This window comes from Dendrobates tinctorius, unplaced genomic scaffold (assembly GCF_039654945.1).
Source record: "Dendrobates tinctorius isolate UK_male_01 unplaced genomic scaffold, ASM3965494v1 ptg000165l, whole genome shotgun sequence".
Classification (NCBI taxonomy): Eukaryota; Metazoa; Chordata; class Amphibia; order Anura; family Dendrobatidae; genus Dendrobates; species Dendrobates tinctorius.
In genome coordinates, this window is record NW_027361832.1 from 18,470,060 (window position 1) to 18,495,171 (window position 25,112).

At 43.2% G+C, this 25,112-nt stretch overlaps 1 protein-coding gene across 2 annotated transcripts in view; it reads right to left on the reverse strand.

Annotated features, from left to right (window-relative positions):
• CPNE3 (copine 3) overlaps window positions 1-25,112 on the reverse strand; it is a 120,856-nt gene that overhangs the window by 39,322 nt on the left and 56,422 nt on the right. For both annotated transcript variants that reach the window (XM_073550541.1, XM_073550542.1), the window contains exons 3-7: window positions 19,324-19,503; window positions 13,626-13,700; window positions 5,402-5,473; window positions 4,167-4,250; window positions 2,706-2,795 (exon numbers count right to left, since the gene is read on the reverse strand). In XM_073550541.1, the coding sequence (XP_073406642.1) occupies window positions 2,706-2,795; window positions 4,167-4,250; window positions 5,402-5,473; window positions 13,626-13,700; window positions 19,324-19,503 (501 nt within the window). The remainder of the gene's footprint in view (window positions 1-2,705; window positions 2,796-4,166; window positions 4,251-5,401; window positions 5,474-13,625; window positions 13,701-19,323; window positions 19,504-25,112) is intronic.

Consider the following 25,112-nt stretch of genomic DNA (forward strand, 5'->3'; position numbering starts at 1 on the left):
GCTATAATTTTTCCATATTTTGACCCACCGAGTCATGTGAGGTCTTATTTTTTGCGGGACGAGTTGACGTTTTTATTGGTACCATTTTCGGGCACGTGATATTTTTTGATCGCTTTTTATTCCGATTTTTGGGGCGCAGAATGAACAAAAAACAGCTTTTCATGAATTTCTTTTGGGGGGTGTGCTTACACTGTTCCGCGTGCGGTAAAATTGATAAAGCAGTTTTATTCTTCGGGTCACTACGGTTACAGCGATACCTCATTTATGTCTTTTTTTATGCTTTGGCATTTTTATGCAATGAAAACAATTTCATATAAAAAATAATTATTTGTACAGAGAGAGAGACGAGTTTGGGAGTACAAATTTATGACGACCTTTGACACTCAGTGCTGGAATGAATGTGTCGCATGGATTTATGTCTTTTTACATCAATTAAGGAATTTCCTTTTAAAACCGTGTGGGGGCATCACAACACAGAACTAGACCCCAATCAGAGGACCATAAAACATCCGGACTCCTTATCTATGAACTGGTCCAATGTTTATATTTATGTTTCTCCCTCTCCCATATTGATAGTTCTGCTTCACGTCACTTGTCTTATCTATTGCATTTTTTCTAGGCTGTATTGTGCCTAAATATGTGACTTCAGATTTTGTATTAGTCAGTGCCTGATGAAGAGACCTGAGTAGTCTGGAAAGCTTGCAATGTGTTACCATCTTTTCAGTTAGCCATTAAAAGGTATCAACTACTGAGGACTCTCAATTCTGAATATTTTGCAAGTCAACCAAGATTCCTTTAGATTATTTATTATCTTCTGGGTCAGAGGTAAGGAGCCGTTACCATTACATCCTTCTGCTCTATTGATAATATACATAGTGTGGAGCAAAACACAACCTATATCTTTAGGCCTTTGTGCAAGAAGAGTATGAAGGGCGGCTCTGTCGTAAGTCATGCACAATGAAGAGTCCAGTGGGAACTTAACCTAATATGTTTCAATTGCAAAACATTCTCAATATCGCTCCTTGTACTCAATAAATGAAAATATTTATATATAAGAGCGCCATCTCCAGGGGTTTGACAGATCAGTGATCAGAGCAGTGTCACACGTTCAGCCATTGTCATGATCTCATTGCGGGTTTGACTCGCACACGTGGGGTTAATGTCTGGAAACAGTGCTGATGACTGGCATTTCTGGGGTTAAAGGTTGTGATCCCAGTGCAGGCTTACCTGCACACCTGGGGCTTATGATTGTGGCCTCTCCATGGTTCTGGGATAGCTTCCTATAGCCTCAGGACGCTCCCATCCCCGTCAGTTATACTTTCGCCCTTGGCATAGTGTGGTGACCCCTGAGTGTGTTTGTGCTGTGTTCTTGGTTATCTGATACTCTGTCTATGACTCGGTCTGTTCTCTGGATACTGCTTGTTGGATTCTGCTTGGTACCTTCTATGTCTGTTTGGTTTTGATCTCCGCTTGTCCCCGACTATCCGTTCTGTCTCATCCCTGGTACTTTACTGTTATCTCTGTGCATGACCCGGTTTGTCTGACTTTGAGAATTCCTGTGTTAAGGTACTGTCACACTTAGCGATGTACCAGCGATCCCGACCAGCGATATGACGCACTCAGGATCGCTGGTACATCGCTAAGTGGTCGCTAGTGAGCTGCCACACAGGCAGATCTCACCAGCGACATCGCTGGGGACGGGGGTCGCTACTTACCTGTCACACTAGGTGATCCTGCGTCCTCCCGCACGGCTCCACGCTTGTTGCTCGTCTCTCCACAGGAAGCCCAGCAGGAAGCTGACGAGAAACAATCCTGAACGTTCTCGCACGATCAGCGATAACCAGCGGGGGAGCCGATCGCAGGTAAGTATCAGACACAGCAATATCGCTAGCAATATCGCTATAACGTCACAAGTTATAGCGATATTGCTAGCGATATCGCTTAGTGTGACAGTACCTTTAGTGTTCTGCCCATCTCTGACAGCAGGACGCTAAGCCCCGCCTCCTTGTGGTCACATGACCGTAGGTCCTTCACTGCTCACTGACTTTAGCTTCTCCAGGTCCTGTTTGCTTGAACTATCCGGCCTTGTCTGACCCCGGGCCCCTCTGCAGTGTGGGTGAGTCCTTGCTCAGCGGTGGCTGCACGCCAACCTTAACAGGACAGTGACAGCCATCACTCCATTAAAAGGGGGCACTTCAGAGCCTTGTTCTCAGGATCAGTAGAAGACTCAGCTTCCTATGCTAAAATGTAATACCCTACAAAGTTGGGACATTCCCTGTAAATGGTCTCAGGAAGACAACTTTTCAAACTAGAGCTAGCTAAACGAACAGCTGATTATAATATGATTCTAATGGGTTTCACCTCAGTATCTCAGTATCCCCTGATGAACCACTATTACTCAATTATTTTGGCTGTAACCTTGGCATAGGTCTACAGTACTAACATTTCCTTCATTTCGTTTTCCCACTTCTTGACAGATTGACACGTCAAGCCCCCTTAAAAGACGAGATTATAATCTAGTATCGTATTCATCAGGCTATAAAAAGGCACCACAAAATACAACTCGAAACAGAAGAAATGATAAATCTACCTTCTTCAAAAGTTAGCTGCAGACACATTGTTGCATGATTTCTTACAATAGAAGGTGACGGCATGAACAGTAAGTATGTGCCCAATACTCTACCCATCAAAACAAAAGGACTCACCCGGATAGGTTTGTCCATGTCTCCATTGCACAGAGCCTGTAGTGGTATCTTGAAGGGTCTCCACACAGGATTCAGATTGTTTTTAATGACCTACAGAAGGTACAGACATGATATTTGTACATCATATGGCACAGTACATAATAAATATGGCTAGGGCTACATGGTGACATCAAGCCTCGGACAAGCTGCATGACGAAAACCTGTGGTTGAGTAGCCTGCAGCTTGGTGATGCATGACTTAGCATTTCAATTTGGCTGTAAAGAAACTACCAAATCACAGAAAAGTTGCATTTGAGATGCAAGGAGAGCGTAACTTACACTGAAGCCTATGGGGAAAGGTTGCATGCAACTTGCAACCAAAGATCCATCACAATAAGCCATGGGTCACAACTAGTGATGAGCGAATGTGCTCAGATAACGTGGTCGGGGATTATCTGAGCATCTGGGACTGCTCGTATATTATGTTTGAGACTCTGCGGCTGCATGATTTACGGCTGTTAGAAAAACCCCACATGTTTGACGCTGTCTAACAGCCGCAAATCATGCAGCCGCAGAGACTCGAACATAATAGATGAGCGATCTCAGATGCTTGGATAACACCCGAGCCTGCTCGGATAAGTCGCTATCCCAGGACATTCGCTCATCACTAGTCACAAGGCCACCTCTCTAACAATCTGATGCATCATCTGCAATTCTGCAAAAGTAATCGGATGCGGTTTATTTCTCTTTTTCTACGATTGCTATACTTTTTTTTTTAAATAGATTTTCTTCCCATTTCAAGAAGTTTCCATAGAGAAGATACGGACTGGAAACTACATTAATTTATGAAGCTTTGGAAGGTTGGAAAGAAGCAAAAATAAAATGCCCCAATTATTGAATTTCACATGTAACAAAATGGATTCAGTGTAAGGGCTCGATCGGACGAGCAAATTATACGGACATGTGCTGCACGCTGACTGTTGTAATTAAATAGGGCTGTTCAGACTGCCAGCTTTTTCACAAAGCCAAAGTATATGTATAAAAATAAACAAAATGTTGCACCATGCATTATTCTCTTCTGTAGTTTGGATGAGACTCAATTTAAGACAATGGGTGCGTTAAAAAAAAATAAAACTCAGATCCCATATGAACCATCGGTATAGAATCTGATTTTTAAGGATAACCTTCAACTATTAACGCGGGCAGGGTCCTCTCTCCTCCTGTACCAGTCGTGACTTGTATTGTTTTGTATACCCCTCCTCACATGTAAAACGCCATGGAATAAATGATGCTATAATAATAAATTATAATAACAATTAACGTGGGAAACCACAAGTGATCATGTACATTTTATACTGGTGCCGTATAAATACAGATGGCATACGGACATAAAATATGGGCACACGGATGACAATACAGATTACACTCGTCTGACCCCGGCCTAAAGGCAAATTGTAGCCATAAGATGCTGATCCTTCCTTACCTCTGTTCGGTGAACCATCTGCCATCTCCCATCATCAGTTTGCCTGTAAAATTCCAAATAAGGGTCTGATTTTCCAAATAAATCCTACAAAAAGAAAAAAATAGGATAAAAATGACAGGTGGTGAATCTATGTTTGGTAACATTACCCCTTAAATATGTGAAGAATAGCAAATTAAAACACATCATGCCATTGATTTCTTTTGTGGGTCTCCAAAGTGCCATTTGCGTTGTTTTTTTTTTTTTTTTTTTTTTAAGTTCCTCGTCGTTCTTTTTTCTCATAGCATTAATTGAAGATTCTTGTGCAAAATTCATCAAATCAGTGCACGGCGTTCAAGAATTGCTTTATATATTTCTGTTTTCAACCTGTTTCGCGACTTTCTAGCACAAAAAGTTCTGCTAAAATATTGCAAAATTTGTGCAAACATTGTAGGCGTACATGAAGTCACTCCAAGGGAAAACTAAAGTACATTTATGCCAAAAAAAAGTGACAATTGACAAATCAGCAAAAGCGTCTGGAAATCCCAAACTCTAACAACGATGAACATAAAAAAAAAAAAAAACAACTATAAAAGATAAACAAGTATAAAAGGTCCAAATCAAATGGTGAACATGCGAAGATTAACTGGGCCCTAAATTGATATTTTGTGTACAGGTTGTATCAGTTGCCAATCAGTGGGATTACTACTAAAAAATGTATGCATACACACACACACACACACACACACACACACAATATAAATAAAAATTGTTGTAATGTAATACACACACACACACACAGTATATATAATAGTACAACAATTTTTATATTTTTTTCACAGGGGACATTTACATTTAATCTTTATTTTTCACAACGCTTGGGATGCCCATGTTATGCAATGCATGGCAGCCTGAAAATGGTCAGCTGGTGAGGCCAGGATCATAGCTTTTCCCCATAATCGGCCTAGATCATCGTTTTTTCCCCATTTCAGCCTTTGCCGCGGCTGTCAATCACAACAGCTGTCACCATGTCAAGGAAAGGGGTTATTAACTACGTGTGGCAGCTGCGTGGAGTGATTACATGTACCACCCACCTCGATGCAACCATCTGGAAATCAAGAGAAAGGCAAAGGAATTCAAAAAACCTGTAATTAGTGGGTGCCATTACTATGGAAATTAGTAATATGTAGATAGTATATACAGCTGTCAGTGCGATTACCCATCTTCGCTCGCATTGTGATCATCACTTGAACCAATACCTTATTGTCCAGTTTTCTTGCTTCTACTTCAAACTGCGCCACTCTGTTATCCTTAATTTCTTCTGCAAATACCTAGAAAGTGATGCAAACATAAGTAATGCCGTGTTAGATGGACGACTGCAATATAAACGGTAGTGGGACGTCTTCTTTTTGCAGTTTACGGAGGTAACAAAAGGCAGACGGAGAGCTTGTATCTACGGCAAATCCGATGGCCATTGTCTTGTCAATGGATGTGGTATAATGCTAAAGGGTGAATTTGTCCTTTGCATGTGCTTTTTATTATTATCACAGCTGTAAACTAGGAATAATTTAGGTTAAGTTGCTAACATTTACCTTAATTTGTTAACAAGAAAAATTAATTGGGACAATTGCCTCCAGTGATATGTGACTTTTGCACATTTGGTCCATTTACGTTTTTCTACTCTGAATTTTTTTTTTTTTTTTATGTTTACCAGAAAAGTGGGTAAGCCAATTCTTTACTGAATTTAACAGATAAATTAGGCCAAGTAGTTACAGATCCAATCAAAATGAGCTTCTTCCTTCCTTCCTTCCTGCTAATTAGATTTATTAGCAAAATTTTCAAAGTTGCTGCCGTTTTCAAGCAAATAATGTAGATAATGTAAATAGCTCACCACAACTAATAGGACAAGTGGTTTCTCCAAATTCAGCACAACATGTCATTTTTACTGCACTCACAGAATCTTTCACCGCTTTATGGCAAGAGTCTTTAGTACTTTGTAGAGCACCTACGGCTGGAATGACCTTCTGCAAACATGACATAACCCGGCATTGGCTTCTGGCAGCCTTCCTGAGGAATCTTAGCCTCCAGATCACTAATATGTGCTGCAACAGCCCTTTTCCAATCCCACCAAAGATTTTTTATAAGATTCAAGGTGATTATGTCGACACTCCAGAATCTCTCAAGTCTTCTGAAACCAAGACTTGGAGGACCTTGAGATCACTGTCCTATTGTAAAGTTGTAAGGTCAAATGACGTTTAAAATTCAGCTTACACACTGAAGATATTTTTTTCCAAGGATTTCTTGATACTTGATTGAATCCATCTTGCCCTCCACGTGCTGCAGGTTTCCATTGACAGAAGAAGAAAAGCCTTCCCAGGGCATCACCGAGCTCCGCTGTGGGCAACACAGAACAACCACCATGGTTCACTCTAAGCACACCAAGCCACTGCCACGCTTCACTGTAGATATCACCGAGCTACTGCCATGTTTCACTGTAGGCATCATCGAGCCACTGTCATGCTTCAGTGTAGGCATCACCGAGCCAACACTATATTTCACTGTAGGCAAGGTGTTCTTTTCAGCATATTCTTTATTCCTCCTCCTCCAGACATACCTCTGATCCATAGGCTTGAAAAGTATTAAGTTACGTACCGGTAACGGTATTTTTCGGAAGCCCATGACAGCACCACGAGAGAGGGGATCCGCCCTATAGGAACAGGAAACCTACAGATACAAAAGGGCGGCACCTCTCCCACGCATCAGTTGGATTACAGAGCTTGAGAGGCTACCATGGTTAGTACACAACATATGATATATACAACCTATCTACCCTATTTACCAGAATTATTTTATACCATCTCCCACATAAGGTGATTTTATGAACAATCTTCTAAAGGAGTGCACCCCTATACGTGAACAAGGGAGGGAACTAAGGGTGCTGTCATGGGCTTCCGAAAAATACCGTTACCGGTACGTAACTTAATACTTTATTCGGACTCCCATGACAGCACCACGAGAGAATTACAGAGATGTAAACTAACTTAGGGAGGGACTACAGCCTGCAGCACCCTTAGCCCAAAGGTGAGATCTGAGGAGGCACCCATGTCTAACCGATAGTGGTTAAATAAGGTGGAAGGAGATGACCAGGTGGCCGCCTTACATATTTGATCAATAGATACTCCAGCTCTTTCCGCCCAGGATGATGCCATGGCCCGAGTGGAATGTGCCCTCAGATTCTGTGGAGCTGGGCCGCCACCTGCTGTGTAGGCAAGAGAGATAGCCTCCCTAATCCACCTTGCTAATGTGCGTTTTGATACTCTGTATCCTTTCCTGGGACCTTGGAAGGATAGGAATAACGCGTTCTCCTTCTTCCAAGGATCCGTGGCTGCTAAATATGTCAGTAAGCATCTCCTAATATCTAACGCCTGGAGTTTCTGCTCTTTAGGGTTGGTTGGATTAGGGAGGAAGGAAGGTAGAACTATCTCCTGTGTCCTGTGGAATTGTGTTGCTACCTTGGGAAGGTATGCTGGATCTGGCCTTAGGATTACCCTATCCTGTAAGAACTCTGTGTAAGGGGGCAATCTGGAAAGTGCCTGTATATCGCTCACCCTACGTGCGGATGTTATTGCTACCAGAAATGCTGTCTTAAGAGATATAATCTTTAGTGAGGCGGAATCTAAAGGTTCAAACGGACTTACCGTCATGGCTGTAAGGACTAGGTTTAAGTCCCACGGCACGCATCTGTCTTTGTGTATAGGTCTCGATCTGGCCGCTGCTCTGATGAACCTTGCTACCCAATAATCTTTTGCAATATCACCTGCAAACAGGGCCCCTAAGGCTGAAACTTGTACTTTTAGCGTACTTGTGGAGAGACCCAATTCGAAACCTTTCTGGAGAAATTCCAGAATATGTTTCGTGGGAATTCCGTCTCTGATGTCAAAGTGAAAGGTGGACAGGAAGCGTTTCCAGGTCCTAGCATAGATATTAGTGGTAGTTAATTTTCTGCTTTTTAGGAGGGTGTCAATTAAGTTCTTGGAGAACCCTTTATCTTTTAATAGTGACCTTTCAAATACCACGCCGTCAAATGAAGTCCCGCTACTTGTGGGTGGCTGACTGGCCTCTGGTAGAGGAGATCCGGAAGGTTCGGCATTACCCAGGGATCGCCTACCGACATGGTCCTCAACCACGCGAACCAGGTCCTCCTGGGCCAAAAGGGGGCAATCAGTATGACTTTTGCCCGATCCTCTCTGATCTTCCTGACTACCAGAGGAAGAAGATTCAATGGTGGGAAGGCGTATGCCAGAGAAAAGTCCCATCTTATCAGGAGGGCATCCACCGCCAGGGGATTTTCCCTGGGGTTCAGAGAGCAGAACAATCTTTCTTTTCTGTTTTTTCTGGTGGCAAAGAGGTCTACCTCTGGCTGACCCCATCTGCGGACAATCTGGTGGTAAATATCTTTGTTCAAAGCCCATTCTCCTTGTCTTAGAGCCTTGCGGCTTAAAAAGTCTGCTCTTACGTTGTCCTTTCCGCTGATGTGGAGCGCGGTTAAAGATAGACAATTTCTCTCTGCTATCTGGAGGAGCCGTTCTGTTATCTGCATCAGAGCGCTGGAGCGGGTCCCACCTTGGTGGTTGACATATGCTACCGCTACCTGGTTGTCCGAATGTATCCTCACATGATGGCCCTGTAGGTAGATAATGAGTTTCTTGACTGCCCGTTCTATCGCCAATAGCTCTCTCTGGTTGGATGAGATATCAGAATCAGAATCCCACTGTCCCTGTAACACTATGTCCCCCATATGGGCTCCCCAACCGAAGGAACTTGCGTCTGTGGTTATAATACGGGTTATCTGTGTTATCCAGGGCACCCCTGACGCTAGGTTCTCGCTATCAAGCCACCATCTCAGTGATGTAACAGTTGAGGGGCTTAGCCACATCCGACCTTGTAAGGAGCCTCCAAGGGCCCTGCTATTAACCAAGACGTCGTTTTGAAGGGGTCTGGTATGGAACTGTGCCCACCTTACTGCTGGGATGCACGACGTTAGAGAGCCTAACAGGGACATGGCCTGTCTGAGGGTCATAGATGGATTATCAATTGCCCGAAGAACCTGCTCCTGTATCTTTTGTAATTTATCTAGTGGCAGCAGGCACCGCTGAGTCTCTGAATTTAGTACTAACCCTAAAAATTTCTGTATTTTTAAGGGCTGGAGTCGGGATTTCTCGTAGTTTAAAATCCATCCCAGGTTTTCTAACCTGGATCTAGCTTTTTCTATCTGGGATTTACAATGACCCACCGATTTTCCTACAATCAAGAAATCGTCTAAATATGGAATGATTAAGACGTCAATCTCCCGTAAGTGAGCCATAACTTCGGCGACTATCTTTGTAAAAACCCTGGGTGCTGCTGAGAGACCAAAGGGAAGGGCTCTATACTGAAAATGACGCACTGTGCCCTCTACTGAAACTGCCACCCTCAGGAACTGCTGGAAGTCAGTATGGATAGGTAAATGATAGTACGCGTCTTTCAAATCTATGACTGCCATAAAAACAACCTTTAAACAATATTTTTATTGTTGTATTAATGGACTCCATTTTGAATGTATGATTAATCAAAAACTCGTTAAGGGAACGAAGGTTTATAATCGTTCTGAATGTGTTATCAGGTTTCTGGATTAGAAACAGGGGAGAGTAAAACCCTCTTCCCCTTTCAGCTTCTGGAACCTCTACCAGGACATTTTTCTGGCATAGGCTCAAGACTTCCGCTTCTAAAGCCGCTTGTTCGAGATGAGAAGATCTTAAGGGGGTTAGTTTAAAGGTGTCCCACGGGATCTGGGTAAATTCCAACCTAAGCCCGGTGGATATTACCTTACGCACCCAGTCACTATTCGTAATCTGTGACCATGCCGGGAAGAAGGATGACAGTCTACCCCCCACGGGAACTGCTAGTCATTGATTTGGTCTCTTTTGATCTCTCGACGAGCATGTGAACATATAGCCCGTACCTCGTCTCCTTCTGTCTTCCCATCTGGGCCGATCTCTAACAGGTGAAGAGTTGCGCCTTCTCCCCTGGCCAAATCTCCTTCTACCAAATGGACGACGGTAGGACGCTGACGAAAGGTTTGGGAATCGTTTCTTGTCGTCCCCCGCCTTCTCAAGCAGCTCGTCTAGGACAGTTCCAAACAAATATTCGCCCTCACATGGAATCGCACAGAGCTTTGCTCTGGACTGGATGTCTCCCTGCCAGCACTTTAGCCACAGGGCTCTGCGAGCTGCATTAGAGAGACCTGCTGCTCTGGCGGCCATTCTCACTGCATCCGCTGAGGCATCTGCTAGGAAGGCTGCTCCTCCTGGATGGTCGGTAGGGCCCCAAGAATTGTCTGTCTTGATGTACCCTGTTTTAGTTGTGACTCCAACTGGTCCAACCAGACCATCATGGACCTGGCCGTGCACGTTGAAGCCACTGCTGGTCTTAAGGACCCGGCCGCCATCTCCCAGGTGTTTTTCAGGAAAGTATCAGCCTTCCTGTCTAGGGGATATTTAAGGGATCCCATGTCCTCAAAGGGGAGCGAGGATTTTTTTGATGCCTTTGCAATGGCTGCGTCTAATTTGGGGGCTCTGTCCCAAGAACTTACTGCCGGATCGTCGAAGGGGTATCTTCATTTGAGGGCTGGTGGTAGCGACCCTATTTTGTCCGGTTTTTTCCACTCTCTGTGGATCAGATCCTGTATCTTTTGATTTAACGGAAAGACTCTCCGCTTCCTCTGTTCCAGCCCACAGAACATGACATCCTGCATGGACAAATGGGGCTTAGGCTCCTCTACCTCCATTGTCCCTCTGACTGCTTTGACCAGCTTGTCTACCCGGTCAAGAGGCAGACAAAATCGCCCCGAGTCCTCTTCTCCTGAGGAGGACGAGGGAGATGAAGCCTGGGAGTCTCTGCTTTTTCTCCACTCTACCGAGGAATCAGACTCCGCCGGGACCTCGCCCCTTAGACTTTGCGGCTGGGACAAGGACTTTAGGGTTTCCCTCATTTCTGCCCTGACAATGTCCTTTAAACTCGCCGCTACTGCGGGCGACTCTTCTGCCACCGTCTGCTGAATACAGGGGGGGGGCACAACCTTTTGAGGCACGCGTCCGGTAATGGGCATGCACAGAGTGCGCATTCCCTATGTTTATTTTTACTTGTAGCTTTTTTCCCCTAGAAAAAAAACACAGAAGGGGGGTCCCGTCACTGAGTGAACTTTCACGAAGATCACTTACCAGTGCCACAATCAAGTACCGGAGAACGAGGGGGATTTCTTTCGGTCGATGCTCCCGTCTGCCTGGAGGAGCTCTTACGAGTGGACTGGTCACTTCGTCCCGTATTACTGTCACGGGACACTTTCTTTTTCTGTTTGACCTGCCGAAGGTCATCCAGGGGCGGCAGTGATGTTTGCCGCTGCTGTCGCCCTTGCTTCTGCTGCTCTCGATCACTCTCCATTACCACTGCTGCTGCTGTACACTGCTGCATGTAGTAATGTGGCCAAGGCAAGGTACCCTGCCAGGGTCCCGCCTAAATACCCCTCCTCCGGTCAGCAGTATCCATGCCGCGCCCCTCCCCCCCTTTAACGGGGCTCCCTACCCCAGCTGGCGCCGGACCCGGCGCCATCGGTGTTTCCGAGGGGCGCCGCCATTTTGGAATCCTCGCGCATGCGCAGTGGCGCGCTGACCCGGAAGCGCATCCTCCGCCCGCCCCCTGACGTCACCGCTACCCCGGGAAACACCGGAAGTCACGCGGGACGCCCCGGGAGCCCCGGAAGCAGCGCCACCCGGTCGCAGCCCCCTGCACAGCGCTGCCGTCGTACCTGCGCCGCCGGAGCCGGGAACCCCCGGGGGGAATATACTTACCGGCGGCGGCCTAATTCCGGAGACGGACATCCTCCGGACGCCGCTCCCTGCTGCACACGCCACCGCCGTGATACCCATCCTGGGCCACCGTGGCGTCCTCCAGGAGATCCGCACCAGGCCGAGGTAGGAGATCCCCTCGCTACCGGTATCGGCTGGCCGGCCTGGGATCCGGTTCTTCTGTGGGATCCCGTCCCCTCAGGAACAGGAAACCAACTGATGCGTGGGAGTGGTGCCGCCCTTTTTGTATCTGTAGGTTTTCTGTTCCTATAGGGCGGATCCCCTCTCTCGTGGTGCTGTCATGGGAGTCCGAATAAAGCTGTAGTTTATTTTTCATTCTACAGAACAGAATCCCAAAAGATCTCCGGTTTGTTTATATGGTTTTGAGTATACTGGAGTAGACTTTTCTTGTTCTTTCGATGTACCTCTTGGAGTTTGGGCACGGAGACCTTTAGCATTTAGTATGACCCTTGCCATGCAAGCTGAAACTTTAGTGCCTGCTGCTAACAAATTTGCTGAAGGTCTTTAGTTGTCACTCAAGGGTATTTAACCGCCAACCTCCTCGGAAATTTGGTGGAAGCTGGGCAATGTAGCCAGTGTTCCTTTAACTCTGAACTTAAGAACTTTGCTTCCAAGTGTATCTCTGGGAACATTCAATGCCATTGCTAGCTTTTTGTACCCTTTTCCTTGTTTGTTCAAGTCAATAATCTCTTCTACTAACTTTCTAAACTCCTGATAACCCAAGATTAGTGAACTGGAAGCATTTGATCATCTCTTCTGTGAGAGCTATAGCTTGGCATCATTCAAACTTCCAAAAAGACAATGATCCCAAGCATACTTGAAAGTCCAGGAAAGGCTTGGTTTCAGAAGTCCTTGATGATTCTGGAGTGTCAGTCACAGTTGCCTGATTTGAATCCTATAGAAAATCTTTTGTGATACCTGAATAAGGAAGTTGCAGCATGCAAACCCAAGAACATTAGAGAACTGGAGGCCACTGCCCAGGAGGAATAGGACAACATTCATCAATAACACTGCCAGAAGCAGGTGTCTGACTATGCATAATTATGGAAGCAGGTCATAAACAGCCAAAGGGGCTCTAATAAGTACTAATCACACTTTTCATGAAGGGGCTCATGAATTCTGAAGCACTTTGTTTAGTATCCTGTTTACACAGGAATACCACGTTTAACAATGTGCACCAAATGATCTGCAGTAGATTGTTCATGGCCGTTTACATAGGACGATGCACTGCTAAGAACGATGACCTTCTGTGTAGCCCAAAAGATCATTTCACCAAACGAATGAGAGCTTTGCTTGTTCATCAAGTGATCGGCAGCCTGTTTACATCATGTAAAAGCATCCGTAGGAACACTCGATCACTATAATCTTGCAGTATAAATGGACTTTTCATTGTGTTGAGATATTTAAATTGTTCTTGTTTGGTTTATTGCAAACACCAGAGAGATTACACATTTTGCTCATAAACCTAATTTATAATGTTTAATATGCACAGATAATTACATTTCTCTGTTGGTCTTGCACAATTATAACTTATATCACAAAAACACCCAAAACAAATTGAATACAAAAGTAACCATACCGTAATTGTTCCTTTTCCGGCTGGCCTTCCATTTTTTAATACAAGAGGTTTGGTCAATTTCTTACTGGAGATAATCTTTACAAAATAAAAAAAATTTTTTAGTAGTTATTGGATAAGAGAAAAATGAAAATTATAATAATGTGTATATTATATATACATATATAAAAACACAGCAGCACATGTGCATGAATGTAGGCCATGTGAAAACACAGAAAAGCATTAAAAACATGCTCTCTGCTCCTTTCTGGGGGGCAGACAATGGCTGGGAGCTTAAGTTTCCAAGGATGCTACATTTCTCCCACCATGTCAGTGTCTGCGGAGGTGTTGTCGAGTGGGAAAATTGTTGCTCCTAGCAACCAATCACAGCTCAGCTTCTTTTAAACAGCGCTGGTGAAATGAAAGATGCTTCGAGATTGGTTGGTGATACACACATTCAATATATTATATATACACACATAAATACACACACACAATTACAGTATTTTTCGGATTATAAGATGTACTTTTTTTCCCCTTGGGGGGAAAAAATAGGGGTACATCTTATAATGCAGATATACCTTAGCGGCCGCGGTGGAGCAGGGTCTCGGGGTCGCTGCTGGAGGAGGCGAGTGGAGCATTGCTGCAGGACGCCGGCTGGGATGAGGGGTGTTCCGATGTGCGCCACTGCGGGTGTTCGGTGGTGCGAGGGCTCTGCGGACATTTTGTGAAAGCCCAAAACCCCCGTACTTACATGGTTTACTGTGCGGTGGACTCCGAGAAAATGGCTGCCGGTAGCGGCGCATGCACAGCTGGAGATCTCAACACCCAAGATCTTGGGAGATAATCCCAGCCTGTGGCCTGCAGCAACGCTCCACTCTTGCCTCCTGCAGCAGCGACCCTGGGACCCCGCTTCACCGCAGCCACCACCCCTGGTAAGCAATAAGATGCATGGATTATAAGAAGCACCACCATTTTATTAAAAAAAAGTTTTTTCCCTATGTTTCTTCTCAAAATTTGGGGTGCGTCTAAGGTACGTCTTATAATCCACAAAATATGGTATATTAATGGGAACCAGTCAGATGATCCAGGCTGTCTGAAAAACAAAACTACCTGATTGCAGATATCTTTTACCTTGAAACCAGAGCAATATTATATATATATATATATATATATATATATATATATATATATATATATATATATATATATATATATATAGCGCTGTCATTCGGGTAGGGGATACTCGCTTGGCAATCACAGTCCATGCGGTTTATTTAGGCATCATAAACCATGACCAGCAACATAAAGTTCATATTAACAGCATAGCGTCCATGACAGAGCTTCACTCTATTATCCCTGTGGTCACACAGGTTGTGCCATGTCCAGCACACAGGCTCTCTTAGACTCACAGTTATATCCCCTCTCTGGGTTTACCTCATGGCTACTTCACCACGCTGCAGACATCCATTCCCTCCAGGGAACTATCAGGCACGTGCAGCCATTAAACACAGCGTTCACTTGCTGTCAGGAAGACAGCCCCATCTCTCTCAGACAGGACCTTCCAAAACGGACCAACCTTGTCCCTGCATTCACCTCATGTGACCTACCCTGGCCACCTTATATGGTCCGTAGCCACGCCCACTGGGTTACATGGCTATGACCTCGTCACAGGTCCTTCAACCACTCATACACACTTTACAATAGCGTTCTTAAACACACCCCTTGGGTGGGTTTGTAGGTACCTGGTCCGCCCGTCTCACCAGCTACCTGGAGACTTCTCCCTGACACATTGTAACAAAAGATCAGCTCTGCTGATCAGCACATAAGCAAGCCTCCATCCCAAGGCCACCCACCTTGAGATACACAACGATCCTTTAGCACCCTGCTCCTGTTACCACTCCACTCTGGACAAGGATATCCGTTCGTCCTGGGACACCCACACAGCACCCCCTAGCGGACACAGTGGTTACTACACCACTACATATAAGAACACAGCAGCACATGTGCATGAATCTAGGCCATGTGAAAACACACATTACTGTCTCCACATTGTCAGCAACTTTTTAAACTATACTTTCTCTGAATTGCGGTAGCGTAAAACAAAGAGGTTTGCAATTAGGGAGCCTGCCTCAGATTCATTCTGTTATCTGAAAGGTTCACTTAAGAATCAAAGGGGATATCTAGAGGTTTGGTTACCTTTCGCAATGAGGCTAAGAATTTACAAGCAGGTAGTTGCTTAATAACACATGTGGTCAAAATTGTTGGTACCTCTCGTTTAAATGACAGAAAAACCTACAATGGTGACAGAAATAACTTGAATCTGACAAAAGTCATAAATCAAAAATCTATGAAAATGAACAAATGAAAGTCAGACATTGCTTGTCAACCATGCTTCCACAGATTTTTTAAAATATAAAACTCATGAAATAGTTCTGGACAGAAATGATGGTACCCCTGAAAATAATGTGACAAAAGGGACATGTTCAATCAAGGTGTGTCTACTAATTAGCATCACAAGTGTCTACAATCTTGGAATCAGTGATTGGCCTGTATAGAGGCTACAGATACTCACTGTGCTGTTTGGTGACATGGTGTGTATTACACTCAACATGGACCAGAGGAAGCGAAGGAAAGAGCTGTCTCAGAAGATTGGAAAGAAAATTATAGACAAACACGTTAGACGTAAAAGTTATAAAACCATCTCCAAGCAACTTGATGTTCCTGTGACTACAGTTGCACATATTATTCAGAAATGTAAGCTCCATGGGACTGCAGCCAACCTTCCTGGACGTGGCCGCAGGAGGAAAATTGATGACAAATCAAACAGACGGCTAATACGAATGGTAACAAGAGAGTCCAGAAAAACGTCTAAACAGATTAAAGGTGAACTTCAAGCTAAAGGAACATCAGTGTCAGATCGCACCAACCGTTGTTGTATGAGCCAAAGTGGACTCATAAAAAAGCCAGACTGGAATTTGCCAAACTACATGTTGACAAGCCACAAAGCTTCTGGGAGAATGTCCTATGGACAGATGAGACAAAAATGGAACTTTTTGGCAAGGCACATCAGCTCTATGTTCACAGACGGGAAAATTAAGCATATCAAGAAAAGAACACTGTCCCTACTGTGAAACATGGAGGAGGCTCTGTTATGTTATGAGGCTGCTTTGCTGCATCTGGCACAGGGTGTCTAGAATCTGTGCAGGGTACAATGAAATATCAAGACTATCAAGGGATTCTAGAGAGAAACGTGCTGCCCTATGTCAGAAAGCTTGGCCTCAGTCGCAGGTCATGGGTCTTGCAACAGGATAGTGACCCAAAACACACAGTTTTTTTGTTTTGCTTTTTTTTTTTTTTTTTTTTTAAATTCTGTGGAAGAATGGTTGAAAAGCAATGTCTGACTTTCATTTGTTCATTTTCATAGATTTTTGATTTATTATTACCTTTGTCAGATTTACGTTATTTCTTTCACCATTGTGGGTTTTTCTGTCATTAAACGAGGAGTACCAACAATTTTGACCACGTGTGTACCTGTCTGCGCTACCCGACAACAATCTCTGCCGGCTAAGAGTAATAAATTTAATAATAATAAATTTTTATTTTTATAGCGCCGACATATTCCGCAGCACTTTACATTTCAGAGGGGATTTGTACAGACAATAGACATTACAGCATAACAATAATCACATACAGTAGATTATAACAAATACCAAGAGGAGTGAGGGCCCTGCTCGCAAGCTTACAGTCTATGAGGAAAGAGGTAGACACGAAAGGTGGGTGGTAACAGTTGCCCTGATTGTATGGACCAGCCATAATGTTAAGTGTGTAACAGTACAGACACAGAGGGCTAATGGATGCATAAAGCATGTGGGAACATGATGCTGGGAACCTGGTTATGGTAAAATTTTTGGCTCTGCCACACAGGGATAGGTTAGGTTAATGTGTTGAGGCGATAGGCCAGTCTGAATAAATGCGTTTTCAGGACACGCTTAAAATTGTGGGGACTGGGGACTAATCGTATTGACCTGGGAAGTGCATTCCAAAGAATTGGCGCGGCACGTGTAAAGTCTTGGAGACGGGAGTGGGAGGTTCTGACTATTGAGGATACTAACCTCAGGTCATCAGCAGAACGGAGGGCGCAAGAGTAGTCACAGACCGCTTCTGCTGGCAATTCTCCTTACTACATGGACGTCACCTGAGGAGCTTCTTCTCTATTCCGCTCTGCTGACAAGGGCATCTCTGCCAATGTCATGCTGAATGACATCTGGCTGCCTAACTGTGGGGTGCAGACTATCAATCAGCATGACGTTGGCAAAGAAGGAGGAAGAAACCCCGGAAGAGAAGTTGTTTCTTTGTTGCCATGAGGTGAAATGAAGAAGGAGTGAGGAGTTCTTGGTGAGCCAGCAGAAATCATCACCGAGCAGAACAGGCAGGAAGTTAGCAACTACCTGTTTGTAAGTTCTTAGCCCATAGGAAAAAATAACCAAATTCCCAGATAACCACTTTAATATAAAATCACCAAAAATTAATTATAATCCCTTGAGCTAAGGTCTTTCAAGCCTCTTTTTAATGTCTTAGGTGCATGCAGAACATCACTGCGTATCCAACAAAAAAAATTATATACCGTGTATACTCGAGTATAAGCAGAGTTTTTCAGCACATTTTTTTGTGCTGAAAACGTCCCCCTCGGTTTGTACTCAAGTGAGGGTCCCAGAATGAGGAGGAGTGGCAGCGCCGGAGCAGTGGGTCACAGGAGGCAGGAGCCAGCTGCTGCGGTTAAAGCCTGTGCCCACTGCTAAAGAGAAATGAATATTCACTGCGCTGGCAGTGGATACTCATTTCTCTGTAATAGCGGGCACAGTAGTCGCAGCCGCCGGCTTCAGTGGAGAGAAGTGAATATTCATTTCTCTTATGTAGCGGGCATACATGACCGCCCACCAGCTGTGGGAAGCCGGCTACTGACACTGTGGTAGCTACTACATGGCAATGAATACTCACTGCTCTCCACGCACATAGTCCGGCGTGGAGAGCAGTGAATATTCTGGCAATTGTGCTCTGCTTGTAATCAGCGCATGATGTCCCTGCCATGTACTGCTCACAAGCACGAAGCAGCTGCTGGCACCAAAACAAGAAGCTGGAAGGGAGCGCAGGGACGGTAGGTAGGACGGTTTAATTTTTTTTTTATGTTTTTTGACTGGGGCCATGCATGCAAGGATAGGGATAAGGAGCCATGCATACAAGGATAGGGATGAGGAGCCATGCAAACCTGGATGGGGTTGAGGAGGCCATGCAGAACAGGACAGGGATGAGGAGCCATACATACCAGGATGTTGATGAAGAGCCATGCATACCAGGATGGAGTTGAGGCAACATTCATGCCCTCATGTTACCATGATAGACAGATATACAGTATATAGCAATGACAATGCTAGTCCTAATTAATTGGGCCCTAAATGTATGCCCCAAACATAATTTAAGAATTGTTTTCAGGCCTGAGGTTTTTGTGTTGTTTTTTTTTTTGTTTTTTTGTTTTACAAGTGTTTGTGACTTTTTTTATTCATGTCTTTTTTTCCCTAAGGAAAACACACACACACACACACACACACACACACACACTACACCTACAGCACATTATATTAGAAAAAGACAATTACTTTAAAACTCCCAAATAAGCAGTATAGTGCCCAAAATGACATTTGATGGATGAAATGTTACTCACCTGTCCCAAAGTACACTCAAACTCTCCCAAAAAATCATCATCGGCCAGATCATATGTTTTATTGTCAATATCATAAATCGCAAACTTCAGCTTCTGGACTATCTCAAAGTAGTAGTCAACCAAAAACCTCTTGCCGAATTTGGGGTTTAGACAATTCTTCACTCTTTCTGTGCGATCAACCTGTCAGAAAAAGATGATAAAATACATTCCTGTAAAAAAATTTATAAATTATACTGTAGGTGGGACCCGTTCCCATCAGAAAATTGTAACAGACATAAGTCATACATATAGTCGCAGTATAAGATGGGAAAAACTACAGAAATTATACAACTCCAATTCCAAAAAAGTTACGACACTGAAAAATGTTTTTGATCCATCTGACCACAGAATAGGTTAACATTTGACGTCAGTTCATTGTAAATGAGCCTTGGCCCAGAGAAGACAGCAGCGATTCTGGATTGTGTTGATATTTGGCTTCTTCTTTACATGATAAAGTTTTAATTTGCATTTGTGATTTGCATGGCAAACTGTGTTGACAGACAATTTCTGGGAGTATTTCTAAGCCCATGCAGTGATTTCAATGACCAAATCATGCCTGTGTTTAATGCAGTGGCACCCAAGGGCCCATACATCACAACCATCCAATACTTACTGACAACCTTGATGCTTGTTCATGTGGATTTCTGCAGAATCTCTCTGATACTATGTACTGTAGATGGTGCGATATTCAAAGTATTTGCAATTTTTCCATTGAAGAACTTTTTTTTCCCCCACAATTTTTAGACATACTGTAGTTATTCACAGATTGGTGAACCTCTGACCATCTTTGCTTCTGAGAGACTCTGCCTCTCTAAAATTCTATTTTTATACCAAGTTATGTGTCTTAGTTGAAAACTGACCCTCAAGCTGTTTTTCATAAGTGCCACCGTTTCAAGTTTTTCATTAACCCTGTCCCAACTTTTTTTTCTAGATGTGTTGCTGCAATCAATTTTTAAAGGAGTCAATTTTGTCAAATGAAATGGGTAATGTCCAACCTCTGATCTGTATCCTAACTTCTGTAGTAAAAAAAATAAATAAATTTCCAAATCATTACATTCTTGTTTTCTGTACATTTTACAGAGCGCCCCAACTTTGAGAATTGGGTTCTACATCGGATTCTTGGAATAACTGTATAAACAATGACACTAATATGTACACGTGTAGACATACACACAGTGTCACAATAAACATCTATTATCAGAACATAAGGCAGTTTTCACACATAGCTTACGCTTTTTGCTTCAATTTGGCAGTGGTTTTGGAAAATTTAGGTAAAAGTGTATTGTACGAACATGTACTAAATCAAAAATATATCATGCATTATCTAATCTCACGTAAAGAAGGCTCGCCTATTATGAAATGTCACACATTAGTGGAGATTTTACAGTTAGAAGTTTTGACTTAAGTTTTACGTCAGCTAGATTACATCCTCTCTAGTTAAAGAAGTAATTAACCCCTTTACGACGTGGTGCATAATAATACGTCCCTGCGCCCTGGTACTTATTGAAGCGGGCCGGATTATTACGTCCACACAATCGTGCGGGCACATAGGCTGTACGATCGTGATCGCCGCCGGGTATCAGCTGAATTGGAGACCCCGAGGGATCATCAAGTGAGTGTCAGCCACCATGGAGCAGGGGGACCAAATATTGCATATAGGGTGCCGACCTCCGCTGGTAGGCAGGAATGTTATAGTGGACACGTAGGGCGTCCTAGGCCGTGAGTGGTATTACCTGGGACCTCTCCTATAGAGCTAATCTAGTCCACTTGTCCCTCCTGTAATAATTTTCTTAAAAACGTATCCCCTTATTCTCTGGTGTATTTATGAGGAGACAAGAAACAGTGGTGTTCTATTGACGTCTGTGTGACTGTTTCAAGACACAGTTCATCAAAACAGACATCCATTACATATATTTTGAAATGATCTGTATATTTATCACTATTTTTGTGCACTGAGGGTTTCCTTAGGTGTTCATTTTAAACTATTCAGGATTGAGAGTCCTCAGTGGTTGATACCTTTTAATGGCTAACTGAAAAGATGGTAATACATTGCAAGCTTTCCAGACTACTCAGGTCTCTTCATCAGGCTAGACTAATACAAAATCTGAAGTCACATATTTATGCACAATACAGCCTAGAAAAAATGCAATAGATAAGACAAGTGACGTGAAGCAGAACTATCAATATGGAAGAGGGAGAAACATAAATATAAACATTGGACCAGTTCATAGATAAGGAGTCTGGATGTTTTATGGTCCTCTGATTGGGGTCTAGTTCTGTGTTGCCCCGCAAGGTTTTAAAAGGAAATTCCTTAATTGATGTAAAAAGACATAAATCCATGCGACACATTCATTCCAGCACTGAGAGTGTCAAAGTTCGTCATAAATTTGTACTCCCAAACTCGTCTCTCTCTCTGAGATGTGAAGTTACCTTTCAATACCAGTAATTTCATATCCATGCTGCTGTGATCAGGGATACAGAAATGTTTTGCCACAGGTAGATCCATTCTTTTTTCTCTTATAGTGTGACGATGAGCATTCATCCTTGTTCTAAGCTTTTGCCCTGTCTCCCCCACATACAGACCCCCAGTTGGACATTTAGTACAAATAATTAAGTACACCACATTAGATGTAATGCAGGTGAAAGTACCTGGGATCTTGTAGTCCTGATGTGAGTTGGGGATCTTTATCTTGTCCGTGGTCATTATAAATGGACAGGTTTTACATTTTTTCTGGTTGCAAGGAAAGGTTCCTGCAGCTGTTGGAGAGGACAGGGAGCTTCTGACAATGATGCTTCTTAAATTTGGGGGCTGCCTAAAACACAGTAGTGGGGGGTCTGGAAAAATGGATTTTAATCGGGCATCTTTTTGTAGTAAAGGTTGTAATTTCCGTGCAGCTCCCCTTAGCACCTCCAGATTTGGGTTGTAGGTGACTACTAGAGGCACTCGGTTATTTTCTTCTTTAGCTTTGTAATGTAGCAGGTGATTCCTTGACAATCTGGTGGCTCTTGTAATTTGGTTTTCAATTGTTCTTGGATGGTAACCCTGATTCAAAAAGGTCTTTTTGAGGCGACCAAGATAGAGACAAACACCTTGGTCGCCTCAAAAAGACCTTTTTGAATCAGGGTTACCATCCAAGAACAATTGAAAACCAAATTACAAGAGCCACCAGATTGTCAAGGAATCACCTGCTACATTACAAAGCTAAAGAAGAAAATAACCGAGTGCTTCTAGTAGTCACCTACAACCCAAATCTGGAGGTGCTAAGGGGAGCTGCACGGAAATTACAACCTTTACTACAAAAAGATGCCCGATTAAAATCCATTTTTCCAGACCCCCCACTACTGTGTTTTAGGCAGCCCCCAAATTTAAGAAGCATCATTGTCAGAAGCTCCCTGTCCTCTCCAACAGCTGCAGGAACCTTTCCGTGCAACCAGAAAAAATGTAAAACCTGTCCATTTATAATAATGACCACGGACAAGATAAAGATCCCCAACTTACATCAGGACTACAAGATCCCAGGTACTTTCACCTGCATTACATCTAATGTGGTGTACTTAATTATTTGTACTAAATGTCCAACTGGGGGTCTGTATGTGGGGGAGACAGGGCAAAAGCTTAGAACAAGGATGAATGCTCATCGTCACACTATAAGAGAAAAAAGAATGGATCTACCTGTGGCAAAACATTTCTGTATCCCTGATCACAGCAGCATGGATATGAAATTACTGGTATTGAAAGGTAACTTCACATCTCAGAGAGAGAGACGAGTTTGGGAGTACAAATTTATGACGAACTTTGACACTCTCAGTGCTGGAATGAATGTGTCGCATGGATTTATGTCTTTTTACATCAATTAAGGAATTTCCTTTTAAAACCTTGCGGGGCAACACAGAACTAGACCCCAATCAGAGGACCATAAAACATCCAGACTCCTTATCTATGAACTGGTCCAATGTTTATATTTATGTTTCTCCCTCTCCCATATTGATAGTTCTGCTTCACGTCACTTGTCTTATCTATTGCATTTTTTCTAGGCTGTATTGTGCATAAATATGTGACTTCAGATTTTGTATTAGTCTAGCCTGATGAAGAGACCTGAGTAGTCTCGAAAGCTTGCAATGTATTACCATCTTTTCAGTTAGCCATTAAAAGGTATCAACTACTGAGGACTCTCAATCCTGAATATTTTTCTATCCACTGGCTAACACGGTACAAAGATATACATCTTTCCTGTATCATTTTAAACTATAAATTAAACTAATGGTTTAAGGGTTATATGTTCTGTTAGTCCCTTATAATTATTTATACCTTTATTATTGTTGTTTCTGGAAAATACCCATGGAGTCAATCATCACTACACCAGTAGATAAATTCCCAAAGAGGTATAATTTCCAAAATCAGGTCACTTGAGGGGGAATTCTGCTATTCTAGCACTTCGGGGGTCTGTATATGGAGTCCGCAAACTGTTCTAGGAAAATCTGTGCTCCAGGAGGCAAAAAGCGTTCTGTCCCTCCCGAGTGTCTCCGTATGGCTAAATAGTACTGTACAAACACACATGGGGTATTACTACGTTCAGTAGAAATTGTGGGACAAATTATGGTGCCATTTCTACCCACTTCTTGTGTGAAAATGTAAAATCTGGGCCTAAAACAAAATTTTGGTGGTAAAAATGTAGTACGGTATAAAATTCTGTGACACACCCATGGTGTCAATATGATCACTGCACCCCTAGATGAATTAATTGGGGAGTGTAGTTTGTAGAATGAGTTCATATAGAGGGGGTTTCTGTTGTTCTGGCACCTCAGTGGCTCTGCCAATGTGACATGACACCCTCACACCATTCCAGCAAAATCTAAACTCCAATATGGCGCCTCTTCCCTTCTGATCTTTGCACTGTGCCTTAAAAGTAGTATTGCCCCACATATGGGGTATCATATTATTGCACAACAAGTTGTATGGTGCAATTTCTCCTGTTACCCTTATGAAAATGCAAATTTTGGGGCCAAAATAACATTTTGTGGGGAAAATGTGATTTTATTATTTTCACGGTTCAACGTTATAAACTTCTGTGAAGCACCTGGGGGTTCAAGGTGCTCACTACACATCTAAATACATTCCTTGAGAGGTCTACTTTCCAAAATGGGGTCACTTGTGGGGACTTTCATTGTTTAGGCACATCAGAGACTCTCCAAACGCGACATGGCATCCATCAATTGTTCCAACAAATTTTGTATTCAAAAAGTCATATGGCGCTCCTTCCCTTCCGAACTCTGCTGTGCACCCAAACGGTCGTTTTCTCTCTCATATGGGCTATCAGCATGTTCAGGAGAAATTACACAACAAATTTTGGGGTCCGTTTTTTTCCTGTTACCCTTGTAAAAATAAAAAAAATTGAATCTGAAGTAAGTTTTTTGTGAAATAACATTTAACTTATTTATTAACTATTTTTGTGACATATCTCTGATTTAAGGGCATGACAATTCAAAGTTTGGAAATTGCTAAATTTTCGGGAAATTTCCATTATTTTTTTCACAAATAAAAGCAAGTCATATTGAAGAAATTTTACTACAGTACTATCATGAAGATCAATATGTCTCGGAAAAAAAAAACAATCTCAGAATCACCGGGATTCCCTGAAGCGTTTCAGAGTTATAACCTCATAAAGTGACAGTGGTCAGAATTGTAAAAAAAATTGGCCTGGTTATTAATGTGCAAACCACCTTCGAAGGTAAAGGGGATAAATACTGAT